At 63.8% G+C, this 15,442-nt stretch overlaps 2 protein-coding genes across 2 annotated transcripts; both read right to left on the reverse strand.

Moving 5' to 3' along the window:
- Nucleotides 1–92: 92 nt before the first annotated feature.
- Nucleotides 93–718, reverse strand: HCRT (hypocretin neuropeptide precursor; the record flags this gene model as incomplete). Its single annotated transcript, XM_009555477.2, has 1 exon — nt 93–718. A coding segment is annotated over one exon (462 nt), but the record flags the coding sequence as incomplete, so codon positions are not given.
- Nucleotides 582–15,028, reverse strand: LOC104054479 (inactive phospholipase C-like protein 2). The gene is made up of 6 exons (XM_054088342.1): nt 14,779–15,028; nt 6,023–8,512; nt 5,599–5,802; nt 5,012–5,087; nt 2,913–3,022; nt 582–2,715 (listed from the first exon to the last, which is right to left on the reverse strand). Exons 1-6 carry the CDS (start codon nt 14,953–14,955, stop codon nt 2,530–2,532), a joined length of 3,243 nt encoding a protein of 1,080 aa, XP_053944317.1. The 5' UTR covers nt 14,956–15,028; the 3' UTR covers nt 582–2,529.
- Between the last annotated feature and the right edge of the window lie 414 nt (nt 15,029–15,442).

Here is a 15,442-nt window from a genome sequence, read left to right on the forward strand (position 1 = left end):
GTGGCTGCACCAGCCTTGCCAGCTGATCCAGGGCAGAGTTGTGCCCCCCAGCCCCTCCCCAGAGAGAAGGCAGAGCCGGGTCATGTCAGGCTACCATTTATTGTAAAAGGCCAGCGGTGCCTGCGGTGCCCTGAGCAGGCTCGGCCAGGGCCAGGAGGAGGTATGTAAAAGTGCTATTTACACCAAACTCTGGATACTCATCCCTGGGATCCCCTCCCCAGGGATCCCCTTCCTGCACCCATTGCCCCCACTTCACTCAGTAAAAGCTCTTCGCACCTCCCTGGGCCTGGCTCTTGGTCACATCCTTCCCCGAGTGTCCCTGGCACTCGCTGGGGCTGGCAGGGCTGGGATCAGTGCCCTGCAGGGCTGGCGTCAGCTGAGCATCCGTGCCTGCATGGCAGCCGGATGCATCGTGGCAGGCAGAGCCAGGGTGCTCCCCGCGCTTGCCCATGGTGAGGATGCCAGCGGCGTGGTTGCCGGAGCTGTGCAGCAAGCGGTAGAGCCGGCTCTGGAAGGCTGGTGGGATGCTCTTCCTCTTGCCCAACGTTAGGATGCCGGCGGCGTGGTTGCCCACGCCGTGCAGGAGGTCATAGATGTGACAGGAACAGGTCTTCTGCCGGCAGCACTCGGGCAGACTCTGCCGGGCAGCAGCCAGGGAGCAGAGCAGGAGCAGGAGCAAGAGGCAAGCAGCTCGCTGGAGCTGCTGGAGCAACAGGCAGCATTAGTGTGGGGCAGCCAGCAGCGCTGCGGCAGCACAGCCTCAGGGTTGCCCCCTGGTCCGGCCACTGTGCCCCACCAGCATCTCAGCTCCTGTCCACCCTGGTCACTGCAGCTCTGCCTGCTTGTCCCCTGCACCCGGAACATCACCCTTTGGCACCCGAGGGCACGACCAGCACTGCACGCTTGGAGTTGCCGGGATTGCTTCTCCCCAACAACCACAGCTCCCACCACCCTCTGACGAGCAGCCAGACGCGGATGCCCTCACCAGCATTCCTGCCACGCTCCAGCAGCAGGCAGCTGCGGTAAACACCCTCCCCGGCACAGGATGAGCACCCACGCTCAATGCCGCAGGCACCACATGCCCAACTCGCTCCTGAGGAGCCCACGCGGGGCTGAGCCCCCTGAGCAGCTCCTGGCTGTGGTCAGGGAGCCCTGCGGAGGAACCAGCCAGACCCTTCTGCACCCTCACCCACCCATCCTGGCCTCCCTTCCAGCTCCATGAGCTGCTGTGCCTCTGTCCCACCTTGGTATTGGGCACCTCCATCCTTCTTGAGGTCTTCAGGTGGTGGTGAAGCACTGGGGAATGTCCCACCAGGCAATCGAGAGCACAGCATCCTGTGCTGCTGCTTTATAGGGCCGGGTACAATAGTGCTGCCAAAAATACCACCAGGGCCAGGCGGGAGCAGCCGGTCTCTGGGAGACACGGGTGCGCGGTGGCCGGTAGCTCGGAGACCAGCCAGGCCTTTCCCCTCATTTGCGGTTCCTCATTGTGTGGGTGCTGGGCGCAGCGGTCAGGGTGCGGGAGGCTAATGAGACCGTAATTGCCCAATGGGTCCCACGGCCGGTCTGGCACAAAGGGGCTGAAGGTCAATGCTGTAGAGGTACCAACCCGCTCCCGAGAGCAGCAGCTCGCCAGTCCTCTCCTGGTGGCCCCATTAGGCTAATTAACTCCCTGAACAAAGGCGTGCTGGGCAGCCGCACGGTTCTGTGACATTGGGGAGTCATCACCCTGCGCTCTGCCGGTGCCGGAGGAGGGATGGGGCCATCAGGGTCCTCATCCGCAGTGCCACCGTCCCGCTTTGGCCCCATCTGGGCATACAGAGGGAGCTGCAGGGCACCAGGATGGGTCTCAACGCTCTTTGTAACGCCCCACAGCCCCAGTCCAATCCTAGATTGCCCCTTGCCCTGAGAGCCCTTCAGCCTGCAGGACAAGCCCAAATGTTCCCCTGGTGCCAGAAGCCACATCCACTGCTTGGGGTGGTCTGCAGTGACCTCCCAGCCTCCCACCCCCTGCCAGCTGCACCCCAAAGCCTCCCGGCTCTTCTGCACATCAGGAAGCCCAGGAATGCCAGAGAGGAGTAACGACCCAGTGCCCCATGGAGAGGGGACAAGAACTGGCCAGGACGCTCCCACCAGGCAGGTTTTCCCCAGGGCTGGTGAAGGCAAAACCTGCAGCCCTGGAAAGGGGCAGGAGCCCAAAACTGGGACTGCTTTTCCAAGAGGAGTCTTGGCTCAGTGGTGCATGAATTCATGCACACGGGCACTGGGCTGCCAGCATCCCTGCCAGCCCCGCGGCAGGGTGCTGGCTTTGGAAGAAGACAGTAGGAATGGATGAAGCCCTGAAAACTCAGGGGGGAAAGCAGGAGTGGGGATACCCCTCCCCGACCTTCCGGCAGCCCCCGGGCACGGCAGAGCGCAGGCACCCAGCTCCTCACGCATCCCTCCGTGCATGCTGCATCCACGGGCAGGTTGGGGCTCCCTCAGCCCAGCCCGAGGGCTCAGTCCGGACCCCCGAGCCCCAGGCCGGGGTCAGCAGGATGCCGTGTCGCCACCTCCTTCTGTCTCAGGGATGGGTTCCAGAGGGGCACGCAGGCGGGAGGGCTCAGGTGAAGCTGAGCCGTTCCTGCCGATGCCGCAGGACTGTCCGGCATTGTGGATCTGCCACAGATTGTCCAACGCCTCCGCCTTGGCGTGTTTGAGGAGGTCAGCCTGGCCCTGTACGGAGAGAGGGCATCAGGGGCTGCAGTCCAATGGACCGTGAGCTGCCCCACCAGCCACCGGCCCACGAGGGGCTGTGGGGGCTCGTTGGGCACCATCTGGACCCCCTGAGCTGGCCCAGCCATGCCCCGTGCTCACGGAGCATCACCTGGGTGCAGGCTGGGGAGGGGGCCCTGCAGACCCTCATCCCTCACCTTGAGGACGGTGATGTTCCAGGCGAAGCTCTCCAGCGCTTTCTGCAGCTTGCGGCCCCGCAGCCCCTCCTTGGCCTCGATGCGGTGCAGCTCCTTGTGGAAATCCATGCCTGCACAGGCGGGAGTGTTGCTCGGTGGGTGCGAGGCCACATATATGGGGACAGGGACAGAGCTGGAGGGACCCCCTTCACCAGAGGAGCAGGCTGGGTGGACTCCCCGCTGCCCCAGCAGCCCCGAGTCCCCTCCATATTGGGAATGATGGGCTGACAGAGCCCCCATCACCGAGCTCAGCCGCTGCCTTGGGCAGTTTTGGAGGCTGGGGGATCAGGAAGGGCAGCGATTATCCCAGGCATAGCTCTCATCCCACCCAGGGGCTTCAGAGCGCGGCCACCATCCTCTCTCACCCTCCCAAGCGCAGCCCTCGCGCTGTGCATCGCGTGACGTCCTTGTGAGCGGGTGCTATATTTGCCCCTCCTGACGCAGCGCCGGCTCTGGGCCCACGCGAGGGCTCCCACACGAGCCTGTTCGCCCCCGCGCTGTCAGTCAGCACGCCCCCAGCCCTGCCTGCAGCCAGCACCTCCCCGGGCCCCACAGCACCCACCGCTGCACCAGCTGGGCTGGCATCACACGGGCTTGTCCGCAGTGCAGCCAGGGTGGAAGCAGGGACAGCCTGCACCCCAGGCAAAGGCGCGGAGTTACAGCCCCCCGAACCGCTGCTTCGAGGATCGGGCAGAGGCAACAGTGGTGGTTGCATTCCCCAGAGTCCCTCTGCACTGTGGTGCCCCCCACTCCGGCACAGCAGTGGGGTTCCCTCAGCCAGAACGGGACAGGGGGGTGCAGAGCCCATCCATGCTCTATTCCTGCATCCAGAACGGGACAGGGGGGTGCAGAGCACATCCATGCTCTGTTCCTGCATCCAGAATGGGACAGGAGGGTGCAGAGCCCATCCATGCTCTATTCCCGTATCCAGAACAGGACAGGAGGGTGCAGAGCCCATCCATGCTCTGTTCCTGCATCCAGAATGGGACAGGAGGGTGCAGAGCCCATCCATACCCTGCTCCTGCATCCAGAACGGGATAGGAGGGTGCAGAGCCCCCCGGTGCCCCCCAGCCCCACACTGCGCATCTCCCACCGCCGCTATGCCCAGAGCTGGCAGCGGCAGCGGAGCAGAAAGCCAAGAGCTTGAGGAGATTTCCGGGCTGCTGTGCTGGCAATGAACAAACAGAGCTGCGGGCAGCAAGGCTGGTACCCACTGAGGGTGGCACCATGGGACCCTCTCCTTCCTCTCCAGCCCCTCCAGCTCCCGGCCCCACGGTGCCCACACAAACCCCTGGGCCAGCAGCCCCCTGTGCACCCGGTGGTGACCTGGGCTGTCCTGGGGGGGCTCCAGCGGGTGCCTGGAGTGGGGTTCGGGTGCCAAGAACCCCCTGGGATGGGGGCAGGATGGGGTGGGAGGACTGGGGCAGGCAGGCGGCAGCACCTGCTTGTGTGGGTTCAGCCATGTGTCTTGGAAGTTGTAACATTCAGTTGCCACTTCTACCGTCAGTTCCAGTCTGTTATTTCTGTCGCTAATTATATTCTGGCGTTCAGCAGCTAATGACTCTTCCCTGCTTCCTCATCAGCCTCCTCCGCTCGCTTCCATCCCTCCTTTTTTGCACAACCCCCACAAACCCACCCGCCCAGCACCCTGTCCTGGCGCAGGTTGCCCGGCACCCTGGTGGCATCGGGCAGTGTCTCGTACCCACCCTGTGCTGTCGGCACATGGGAAAACCCCAGAGCCAGGCTTGCTGCCACCCCAACCAGAAAGCGTTCTCCCACGGCTCTGGCTGCTCTGCTGCTGAACTCCAGCCCCACGATGCAGATGCGCACCCCTTATCCTCCACCGCACACCAGAGGCACCCAAATGCACAGCCAAAAATGCCGGCAGACTTGGCTCTGCCTCTGCCCACGTCTGGAACCCGGTGCCGCACCTCATGAACCAAGCCCTGCAGGGATACGTGCCCCCAGCCCAGCCCAGAAGCACAGTCTCCATCCCCCCAGCTCCCCAGGGATGTGCCCAGATCCATGGCACAGGGCAGCACCGGGGTGCCAGGACCTACCTGCCTGCTGTGCCTGGATGAGCTTGCCATACACCGCGTCGGCGGACTCGATCAGCGTCCGGCTGGTCTGGATCATCTGGAAAGAAGGGGCAGTGTGAGGAGCTGGGCAGCCCCCACGTCCCCCCCGGCAGAGCAGCCGGAGAGAGGGGACTGGGGGGCAGGGGCTGTCTCTCATCCCGTCTGGAGGTCCTCGCCCTGCCGCACACAGCCAGGTGCAGCGCAACCAGCGCCTGGCCGGCAGCCACGTCCCCCTCTGACACAAAGGAAGGAAGCAGCTCTGGATCTGGCTATTAATGGGATTTCTCCCACCAGGCAAAACCACAGGATGCCCCACCAGGCAGCCCTGGCACAGAGCACAGGCAGCGTGGGCAACGGGATGGGGGCTGTGGGCTCCCAGGGCTCATACGGAGCTGGGCGAGCCTGCACCTCAACCTTGAGGTGCACCTCAATGAGACCCCTCCCTGCACAGCCTCCCCCTGCGTCAGGATGGGTGCAGCGATTTCAGGGCCCCCAGTGCTGGCGAGGGTGGTGGTTTCGGTGCCAGAGCATCCCCACGAGGAGCCGAGCCCCGGTAGGACAGCGCTTACCGTCTCGTAGGCGGTGAGGACCTTGCGCAGCAGGTCCGGGATGGGACCCTGGGCTTCCATGGGGGGATACTTTTCTGCCAGGTTGAGGGTGACGCTGGGCGTGCTGTCACTGTGCAGTAGCCACGTGGCCACCGTCAGGATGCACTGCTTCATGTTGGCGGCGGGTGTCAGCCCGCACAGCTCCTTGAAGGACACCAGTGCATTCTGTGGGTAGAGAATGGCATCAGGAGCTCAGCCCTGGAGGGTCTCCAAGAGCTCCTCAGCCAGGAACAGCCCCATTTACCGCTGCTCTGGATGGAGCTCCTCTCCCGCGTCCCCCAGCCCCCTCAGAGCCAGGAAAAGGCAGGACATCTGGGCTCCCCACTGCTCATGGTCCAGCTTCTTACACAAAAGAGGTTCCCCAGTGCCTCTGTGGGGTCCGTACCTGCACGTTCTCCCGCAGGTCAGTGGCCTCCCGCAGTGGCTGGGTGGCTGCCCGGAAGACCTCATCGATGGCCTTGATGCCGGTGGCCTTGGTGGAGGTGTACTCCCGCACGCGGCGTCCCCGGCGCCCCGCCAGCCCCCGCCGGTGCCCCTTGCCCCCGCCACGACGGTCGGTGATGGCCACGTGCACAAAGAGGGTGGCGTGGGGCAGGGGCTCCCCAGCCAGGGACTGGAGGGGGACGTGGCGGTAGCCGGGCTGCAGGCACTCGAAAGGGATGGTGTACTGGGCGATGAACTCATCCCCGATGTAGTCGTCATCCAGCACAACAAAGCGCAGGACAGCCAGCTCCGGCAGGTTGATCTGGAACTCCAGGCTCTCATCAAAGATGGGGTTGTTCCCGCTCTGCAGGACTGTCTTGGTGCGGTGCTCGGCACAGTCAGCTGGGATGCCGTGGATCTCAGCGCAGACATACGGCTCCACCACCTCCCCTTTGGCCCCCGAGCCCTTGGGCTTGGGCAGGTTCTGCCCACTGATGACCTTGAGGTGCAAGAGCTGGGCAGGCACCCCAGGCAAGGAGTCCTTGGCGTTGGCACTGAAGTAGGAGACCTCCTCCCGCATGATAGCGGGGCGGAGGACGTAGCCACAGGCTCCGTTCTGCCGGAACCAGCCCGCGTTGAGGTCCATCATGAGCCCCGGCGTTTGGTAGTTCATGGCCACCATCTGGCAGCCGCACTTCCAGAAGTCCTGAGGGTTCATGTTGCTGGCGTCGATGCGCATGGGGCTGGGGTAGACGCGGGAGAGGAACCGCTTGTTGTAGCTCACCAGCTCGGCTGGGCACTCATTGGCGAAGCGCCCTGCCTCCACCTCGCTGAAGGAGCACATCTCCCAGTAGCGTTGCCCGCGCCGCGAGCTCTCAAAGTCCTGAAAGGGGACAGCCTGGCAGAGGCTCACCAGCTCCGAGAGCTCCCGGCTGAGACGCACTCGCCGCGGGCCACCTCCCTCCGGCACCTCCCGGTCCTCCTGGCCCAACCGCCGCGCCAACTCCCAACCTTCCTCCTCATCCGACACCTCCCCCTCACTGTCTTCACAGCCAGGTGGGAGCTTCTTGCCCTTGATGAGGATGCGGCCCTTGAGCTGCTCTGGAGAAGGAAGGTAGGACGCGGCGGGGTTGGGGGGCTCCAGGTACAGCTTCTCCCCCAGCGTCTTGCGCAGGCACTGGGCAGCGAGGCGCTGCTGGGCGGCCGAGCATCGCACCACCAGGCAGAGGATGAGGGGGTAGGCAGAGGCGGTGAAGGCGTGCTGGTCAATCAGCCCCACCACGGCACGGAAGGGCACCCAGGAGGCAGCCGAGGGGCTGGTGTAGACCACGGGTTCACCCTCAGGACCATCCCACAGCACCAGCTCGAGGCTGCGGCAGCCCAGACCCAAGGTGCTGATGTAGCCGCTGATGTCCGAGCGGCCCCAGAAGTTGTCCTCCAGCAGGCAGGCGCTGTGGGCAGAGCTGATGTAGTAGTGGGAGAGGGGTTGCGCCATGTCCTGACACACCTTGCGGTGCTGCGGGTCAAAGATGGAGCAGTCGGCAGAGAGCAGGTAGCGCGTGAAGCCATCGATGGCCAAGTAGCCCTTCTCCCGGCCCTCCTTGGAGGGCTCATACTTGCCGACGATCTCCAAGCACTTCTCCTCGGTCACACCCTCCATGCCCTGTTCCACCTCCAGGAACATCAGCAGGTCCTTCAGGCCCAGGTACTCCTTGTTGCTGGAGAACTGCACCAGCAGGAAGAAGATCTCGGGGCGGGTGCAGAGCTCGCAGTACGCCTCCACAAAGAGGTCGCAGGCCACCTCTGCGCCGGGACGCTCACTGGCTTTCTGCAGCTCCTTAAACTTCAGCTCAATGGTGGAGGTCTTCATGCCTGGGTTGAGCGCTTTGATCAGTTGTACAGCACGGGACACAGGGATGTGGCCAGACTTCTCCAGGTCGGCAAGGTCAAAGACAGAGGAGATCCAGGAGGTCCGGAGGCTGGGGTGGCCGGTTCCAGGTGCCTCGGGTGTGTGCTTTCCATAGGACACCAAGTACCGAAGCCCCATCACCCAGGCACTCACCACGTCAGCTGAGCTGGCCACCAGGTCCAGGGACTCGTAGTTGTCTCCATAGATGATGGAGAAGGCGCATTCATCTGGAAACTGGTCGGAGAGGCCATTGCTGCGCAGGATGGGGGTTTTCTTGCCTACACGCACCTCTTTGACCGACTTGATCTCAATCTTGGCCTTCTCCGAGTCCTTCTTGGAGGGCTCCCAGCGCACAGAGCGCATGTCGGCATCCAGTACGAAGAAGCGGCTGTACATGCGGGAGTTGGAGCGCACCTTCTTCAGCTCGCAGCCCTCCAGCATGAAGGAGATGCAGGCGGCCGTGCTGTTGATCTTGCGGTCATTGGGCATAGTGCTGAAGGACACCGTCTTCTTCTTGTGCGGCGGCCGCTGCCGGGACCCATCCTGCCCAGGTGGGAGAAGAGGACAGAGCTGTCAGGGATGGGGCAGGCACTATGCAACCCGCCCTCCTTCCACACGCTCTCCCCACCTCAGGGTACCCCAGCGCCACGCGAAGCCCAGTCTGCCCCAGTCCAATCCTCTCCCCGGAGACCGGGAGCCGGCTCCAGCCCTGGCCTCCCCCACATCTCTCTGCTTGGCTTATTTTAACTCTGCTTTCCTTCCTTCCTTCCTGCTCCCGGCCCCGAGCCGGATCCTTCCCCATCGCTCGCTCGCTCTCAGAGGTTATAGCCATGCACGGGCAGCCCAGCGCGGTCCCCATCTCCCCAGTCTGGGGACACCGGAGGCAAAAAGGCTCCCAGCAGGACCAGCCCTGCCAGTGCCACAGCCTCACCCTGGGCACCAACCCCAGGAACCACGGTGCGAGGATGCAATGCATGGGCACAGCAGCTCCCCGGGAGCCCCAGGCAGAACCCCCCTGACCCTGTCAGCCCAGGAGCGGTGCAGAACCACCACCGGCAAGTGCCAAGCGCTGGGGACAGGCAGAGCCCGCGGTCCCCATCGCACAGAGCCCGCGGATGCCGCCTGTGCGTGGTCACAGTGGGTATGGGCTGCCTGCACCCCCGACCACGCTCTGCCCCTCAGTGGGAAAAGGGGACCTTGCAGCCAAGGGGCTGGAGAAGGCAGGGGATGGAGAGGGGGAAACAGCAGGCCTGGGAGCCTATTATGGGATGGATTTCATTAAGTAGTGCAGCAGGAGGAGATTTAATCCACTTCTTCAAGATTATGGTGAGTCACCTCTAATCTGGTGGTGTCTCGGGCACAGGCAGGGTCTGCCCAGCTGCACAGGGGTTGGGGGCGAGGAGGTGTCCCCCTCTGGCACCCCAAGAGCTTCCACACCTCCTGCATGGGGCTGCCACGAAGCGGACTGGCAGCCAGGGCGAGCACACCCCTGTGCTTCACCCCAAAGGGTCAGGATCTGCCACCACGGGGGCAGTCGGGATGGTGTGACGCAGGTGGTCAGCCAGCTGTCCCCATCCCAGTGACACAACATCCCAGGGATGGGGAAACGGGTGCCAGCCCTCAGCCCCAGCTTAGAATCATAGAATTATTGAATCATAGAATAAGTTTGGGTTGGAATGGACCTTAAAGATCATCCAGTTCCACCCCTCTGCCATGGGCAGGGACACCTCCCACTGGCTCAGGCTGCCCAAAGCCCATCCAACCTGGCCTGGAACCCCTCCAGGGATGGGGGTTAGAGCCGGTCAGATCCTTCCAGCCAGGAGGGAGTCACCCAGGCAGGAGCAGTTGATGGCCACAGCCTCAGGAAGGTTGACCCCGCTCAGCCTCGCGCTGGGCTGTTTTCCCAAGCTTGGATGCAGGAGCTGTTTGCATCCTCTTGCTGCCAGACTGCTCCGGTGTGCCAGTCAAGTGCCAGGACTCCGTCTCCATGCCAGCTGGTGCCTGGGGCAGTGTTCCCTGCTCAGCCAGCTCCCAAGCCCCCCCCCAGCACACAGCAGTGCCCCCTCTCCTCTGCAGCTTCCCTGGGTGGCGGAGAGGGGCAGAAAGTGGGGATGGGGCGGTGATCCCCTGGAGCACCACCTTCACAGAATCACAGACTGATTTGGGTTGGAAGGCACCTTTACGGGTCATCCAGTCCACCCCCTCTGCAGGAACAGGGACATCTTTAGGTTGCTCAGAACCCCATCCAACCTGATCTTGAATGTTTCCAGGGATGGCGAAACATTCCACCACCTCTCCGGGAAACCTGTGCCAGTGTTTCACCACCCTGATTGTTAAAGAATTCTTCCTTCTATCCAGTCTGCCTATCCATCCACCTGGGACAATTGGACCCAGGGCTCAGTTGGGGACCCAGATGTCATTCCAAGGTGCAGAATTCCGGTCGTTGTGGGGCTCAGTAGCAATCCCAGCCCCATGGGGATGGCCGCACCACTGGCAGAGCAGCCAGGATGCTCCCTGCAAGCAGCAATCAGAGTTCCCCACTGCCAGGCAGCCCTTGCATGGGGCGACGGCCAGCACGGAGAGCAGCCCCCTGCTACCCTAGGCAGGACCCCCACACCTCTGCGGACCCGCTCCCATCTCAGCACACCCCACCCCAGGCAGCTTCGCACCGGGCCCCATAGCCGAAAACAGGAAATCCATCCGGAAAGGAAACACGGGCGGGGGGCCTGTGTGCACCCAGCGCCCCGGGACCTGCCTCCAGCTGCGCCCGCCGCAGGCAGCCAGACCCACCCCTGCGACACCAGCCCCACCATGTCCTGTGCCATGCTCAGCTCAGGACAAAAAGCTCAACACCCTCCTTTCGGCCCCTCGTCCCCCCCAGGCTTGGGGAGGGGGTGCCTGCTGCAGCGCTTTGGGGTGCAGATGGGTGGATCTGAGAGTGCCCCGTGGCGCACGGGCTCTGCTCACCCCGTCTGCACAGGCAAACCTCAGTGGGTGCTACTGCTGCCCCATTCCAGGATGTCCCAGCCCCTGCTGCCACCGAACGCGTTTGTGACCAGTTCGCTGGTGGCAGCAGTTGTGTGGGACCTCCTGCCCACAGCCACCCACCAGCTTCTCACCCTGGTCTGGAGACCGGCAGAGAAAAGCCACCGCTCCCCGTCAGCCCCTTCCATAGGTGCTTTCCAGGTGGGCTTCGACCTTGGGGACACCAGGCTTGTGGTGACAGGATGAGGGGCAATGGGTATAAACTGGAGAGGGGCAGATTTAGGTTAGACAGAAGGAGGAATTTCTTCACCATGAGAGTGGTGAGGCACTGGAACAGGGAAGCTGTGGCTGCCCCATCCCTGGAGGAGTTCAAGGCCAGGTTGGATGGGCTTTGGGCAGCCTGAGCCAGTGGGAGATGTCCCTGCCCGTGGCAGGGGGGTAAAACTGGATGATCTTTAAGGTCCCTTCCAACCCAAACTATTCTATGATTCTATTACACCCCACCAAGTGCAGGAGCAGCGCAGAGCTCCATCAGGTGCTACGCAGGCCAATAGTGGAGCCAGGAGGATGTGGTACCCACGGCCACGGGAGCGCAGAGCATCCCCAGCCACACGGCAGGGCTCCGGCACAAGCCGGGCATCCCACACGCCGTGCCACCAAGCTGGCAGGACTCACTCCTGGCACTCACAGCACTCGGCTCTGCAGAGGGAAGATGCACCAGCCATGGTGCCAATGCCAACCGTGATGCCAATGGCAATCACGGGCATCTGGCTGGGCACGGAGGGCACGTCCCAACCCAGCTGCCCACATCCCGCCCGGTTCTGCAGCCAGTGCTAAACACCTCTTCAGCCAATTACCTCCTGTAATTAGTGTCCTGGCAAGATTGTCAACACTAATCTCAGCTGCCACATGACCGCCAAGCAACCCAAGCACAGAGATGGGGAAGGATCCATTGGCCTCCCTTCCCGTTATTCCCCCGAGGCTTGGCCAGCGGAGTCCTCACCACAACAGCTCGTGACAGGCGAGAGACAGAGGAACCGAAAGCCTTTGGGGCTGAGGCGTCTCAGCCTGACCGCGGCTCTGCTGCCCAGCCAAGGGAAGAGGGATCACCATCACCCTGGCAACAGGACCCCTATTCTGGCCATGGGGCATGTGATGGGGCCACAATTTGCCCAGGGGACGAGGCTGTTCCCCAGCCTGGCAGTGCTGTGACTTCTCTGCAAGCGGCTTCCCCAGGTCCCAGTTCTTCCCACTGCCCCCATCCCAGGCTGGGCAGCACGAGCAGGGATGCAGGCAGGCGGCAGCAGCTCCAGAGCGGAGGCAGTGGGAGGCCAGGCACAGCCAGGGCTTTTCTACCATCATTTGTTCCCTGCCAAGAAGACAGCGAGTGACACATCCACTCCCCGCAGCACCAGCTGCCACTACCCAGCGAGGGGCCGTGGAGCTGGAGCCCTGCGCGGAAGCACCGCACAGCTCCTGGAGTGGCACTGGAGGGGGGTCATGGATGGGATAAAGAGAGATGCTGGGCAAGGGTCATCTCCTGCTGCAGGGAGGAACAGATCCAATACCCCCCAGTCCCTCCCCAGCATCATCCAAGCCCACCAGACCTCCAGCCCTTCTACTTCCAGCCTGGGAAGAAAGCAGGGAGCAGAATCGCGAGCCAGGGCACAGGGACGCTGCACAGGACTGGCTCTGCTGCCACCCTGGGTCTCCCCACCCCAGCACAGCCGCCGATTTGCACTTTCAAATTCACTCCTCCAACCTTTTCTGGAAATCCCAAAAAACAACAGAGCCGGCAGCTCATCCCACATAGGTCCTACAGCTCTGTTGTACCCTTTGCTCCAAGCTGCAGCTGTGCTCATGGTGCTGAGCCCCCTCGCAGCCCCCGCACCGGCACTGCAGCCGAGCTGCGAGCGCAGCTCCTGCCTCCCACCCCACCACCACAAAGCTGCTGCGCACTCCATGGCCTCAGCATCTCCCAGGGATTCAGGGTTGGGCAGCTGCTGCCCGGGTCCTGCTGGGGTCACTTGGGGTCCAGATCTGCCAGGGGTCCCCATGGACCCTTCCTGCGACCACCGTCCCCTCCCCAGCTAAGGAGAGCCCAGGTACGAAGGGGTCTTAGGTGCCAGTGGGAGGGTGAGCCTCGTGGTGGAGGGGCTGGTGGAGAACATCCTCTGTCCCCCGTCCCCACTCGAGGACAGCAGACCTGAGCTTGGGGAAAAAGTGAGGCCATTGCCTCCAGATAGAGGAGGGCAGGAGGAACACAGCATGGGTGGCCGATGGCTGCACGGTCCCACGGACACCCAATGTCCCCTGCCCGCCAGCTTCAGCCCACGGAGGGGCTCAGCACAGTCGGTTTCCTGGGGCAGAGACAGGCTCAGCCTGGGGAACTCATGGCTGCAGATTTGGGACCTGCAGCCCTCCAGCACCGGGGCAGGATCAAGCCCCGGATAGACTTGGAGATGCATGATGGATCAGCACAGGCTGGGGACACAGGTCACGCCTGACCTCTTCCAGCACCAATGCCTTCTCCAACTAGCGCTGGCCCTGGGCCACTTGACCTTGACGTGAGGCCAAATCCTGCGGTGACACACAGGGAGCTGCATCCAGCCTGGGGGCAAGCGAGGAGTTCATATTCAGCCCACGGCACTTGCAGCTGGTCCGTCCCTGGGTGGGGAGCGATGCTGCCCAACCCCAGCAAGAGCAGGAGAGCCTGGCGATGTCCCCGAGGAGAGCAGGCACATATGGCACAATGGCCTTCGGCTGCCTGGGAGCACCGGGAGATCTCACCATCACCGCGTGGGGCACAGCCCGGCCGCTCTCGCAACAGCTTGGAGCAAGCAAGGGTGCTGGGTGCCTCTGGCCACTCTGAGGAGGGGATGATGCCCCTGCCCAGGGTACCAGGTCCTGGAGCAGGAGACCGGGGCTGGACAAACACCATGGGAACAACCCCTACGCAGGGTATTAATAGCACCGGAGCAATCCCAGCTTAAAATAGGCTGCCAGGAGTGGGGAGGCGGGTCCCAGGCGGACGCGACCTATTATGTCAGTGAGCAATGCTGGCGTAAGCGCAATTAAGGGGGCTCATTTAGGAAAGCATGGATGTAAACTCCTGCCCACTCGTGTGGGAGCCCCCAGGGACCTTCCCTGACCTATAGCCCCACCACGAGCCTTGCCCACCCACAGCACAGCACCGACGAGGTGTGGGGAGCAGGTTGGGAGCTGGGCCCAAGGCTCAGCGCCTTCACAGAAGGGAACATGGGAAAGCAGAAGATGCTCGGGAGCCAAGAGCAGGCGCCTCCTCACTGGCACCCATGGGTGCAGGACAGAGTGATGCTGCAGCACAGCACCTATGGCAGGAGCTATGTGGCCACGCAGGGGACACACAGGAATGGTGGCAGCAGGACAGGACAACCCACAGCCGTGCAAATAGGACAACGCCTGGCCTGGCAGCGTGCGGAGCCCGAGCCAGGCTTTGCCCTTGGGGACCACGGGCAGGGCAAGAGGATGCGGTGCCAGCCTCGGCCACAGCATCCCTGCGGGCAGGGGCAAACCCTGCGCCTGGGTGGCAGGCAAACTCCACACCCTGGTACCCGAAACGACCCTTTTGCACCCTGCGACCCCCCGGGACCTATCGGGAATCCATTGGGAACCCATCGGGAACCGCAGCCGCCCCGGGGGATGCAGGAATAGCCACGGTGGGCATCAGCGCTGGCATCACCAGGGCCCGCTGCTCCGGGGATGGGGAAAACGGCTCGGACCGTGAACCGTGAGCCGGTCCCGGGGTGCGGGGAGCCCGAGGCGGGGCCGGTGGGGGCTCTCACCTTCATGATGCTCGCGCGGGGCGCGGCGGGCGCGGGGCTGCGCTCGCCCGAATCCTCGCGGCTGCTGCTGCCCGAGCCCGAGCCGGGGCTGCCGCTCTCCCCGCGGGGCCCGGGGGGCACCGGGACGGCCGGGCAGGGCGAGCCCGGCGGCGGGGCGGCCCGGGGCCCCTCCGCCATCCCCCGCCGCCGCCTCAGGGCAGCGCCCCGGGCGCCCCGGAGCCGCCGCCGCTGCGGGCTCGGTGGCGGAGAGGGAGGCGGATCGGCGGGGAGGAGGGGATGGGCCGGGGGCGGGGACGGAGACACCACCCCCTGCCTTCCCCGCCTCGGGATGCAGCGGTGGAGACACCGGGGACCGGGCAGCGGCACCTCCCGCCGGCGGCGCAGCGACCGCCCTGAGAAGGGCATCCCCACCCCGCACTCGCCCTAAAACGAGCCCAAAGCCTGCAGCCGGGCACCCGAAATGATCCTGCACCCTGCAGCCAGGCACCTGAAACGAGCCTGCACCCTGCAGCTGAGCACCAAAAACGATCTTGCACCTTGCACAGGCACCTAAAATGAGCCCGAACCCTGCAGCTGAGCACCCGAAATGAGCCCAAAACCTGCAACTGAGCACCCGAAATGAGCCCGAACCCTGCAACTGAGCACCCGAAATGAGCCCGAACCT

This window comes from Cuculus canorus, chromosome 25 (assembly GCF_017976375.1).
Source record: "Cuculus canorus isolate bCucCan1 chromosome 25, bCucCan1.pri, whole genome shotgun sequence".
NCBI classification, from domain to species: domain Eukaryota; kingdom Metazoa; phylum Chordata; class Aves; order Cuculiformes; family Cuculidae; genus Cuculus; species Cuculus canorus.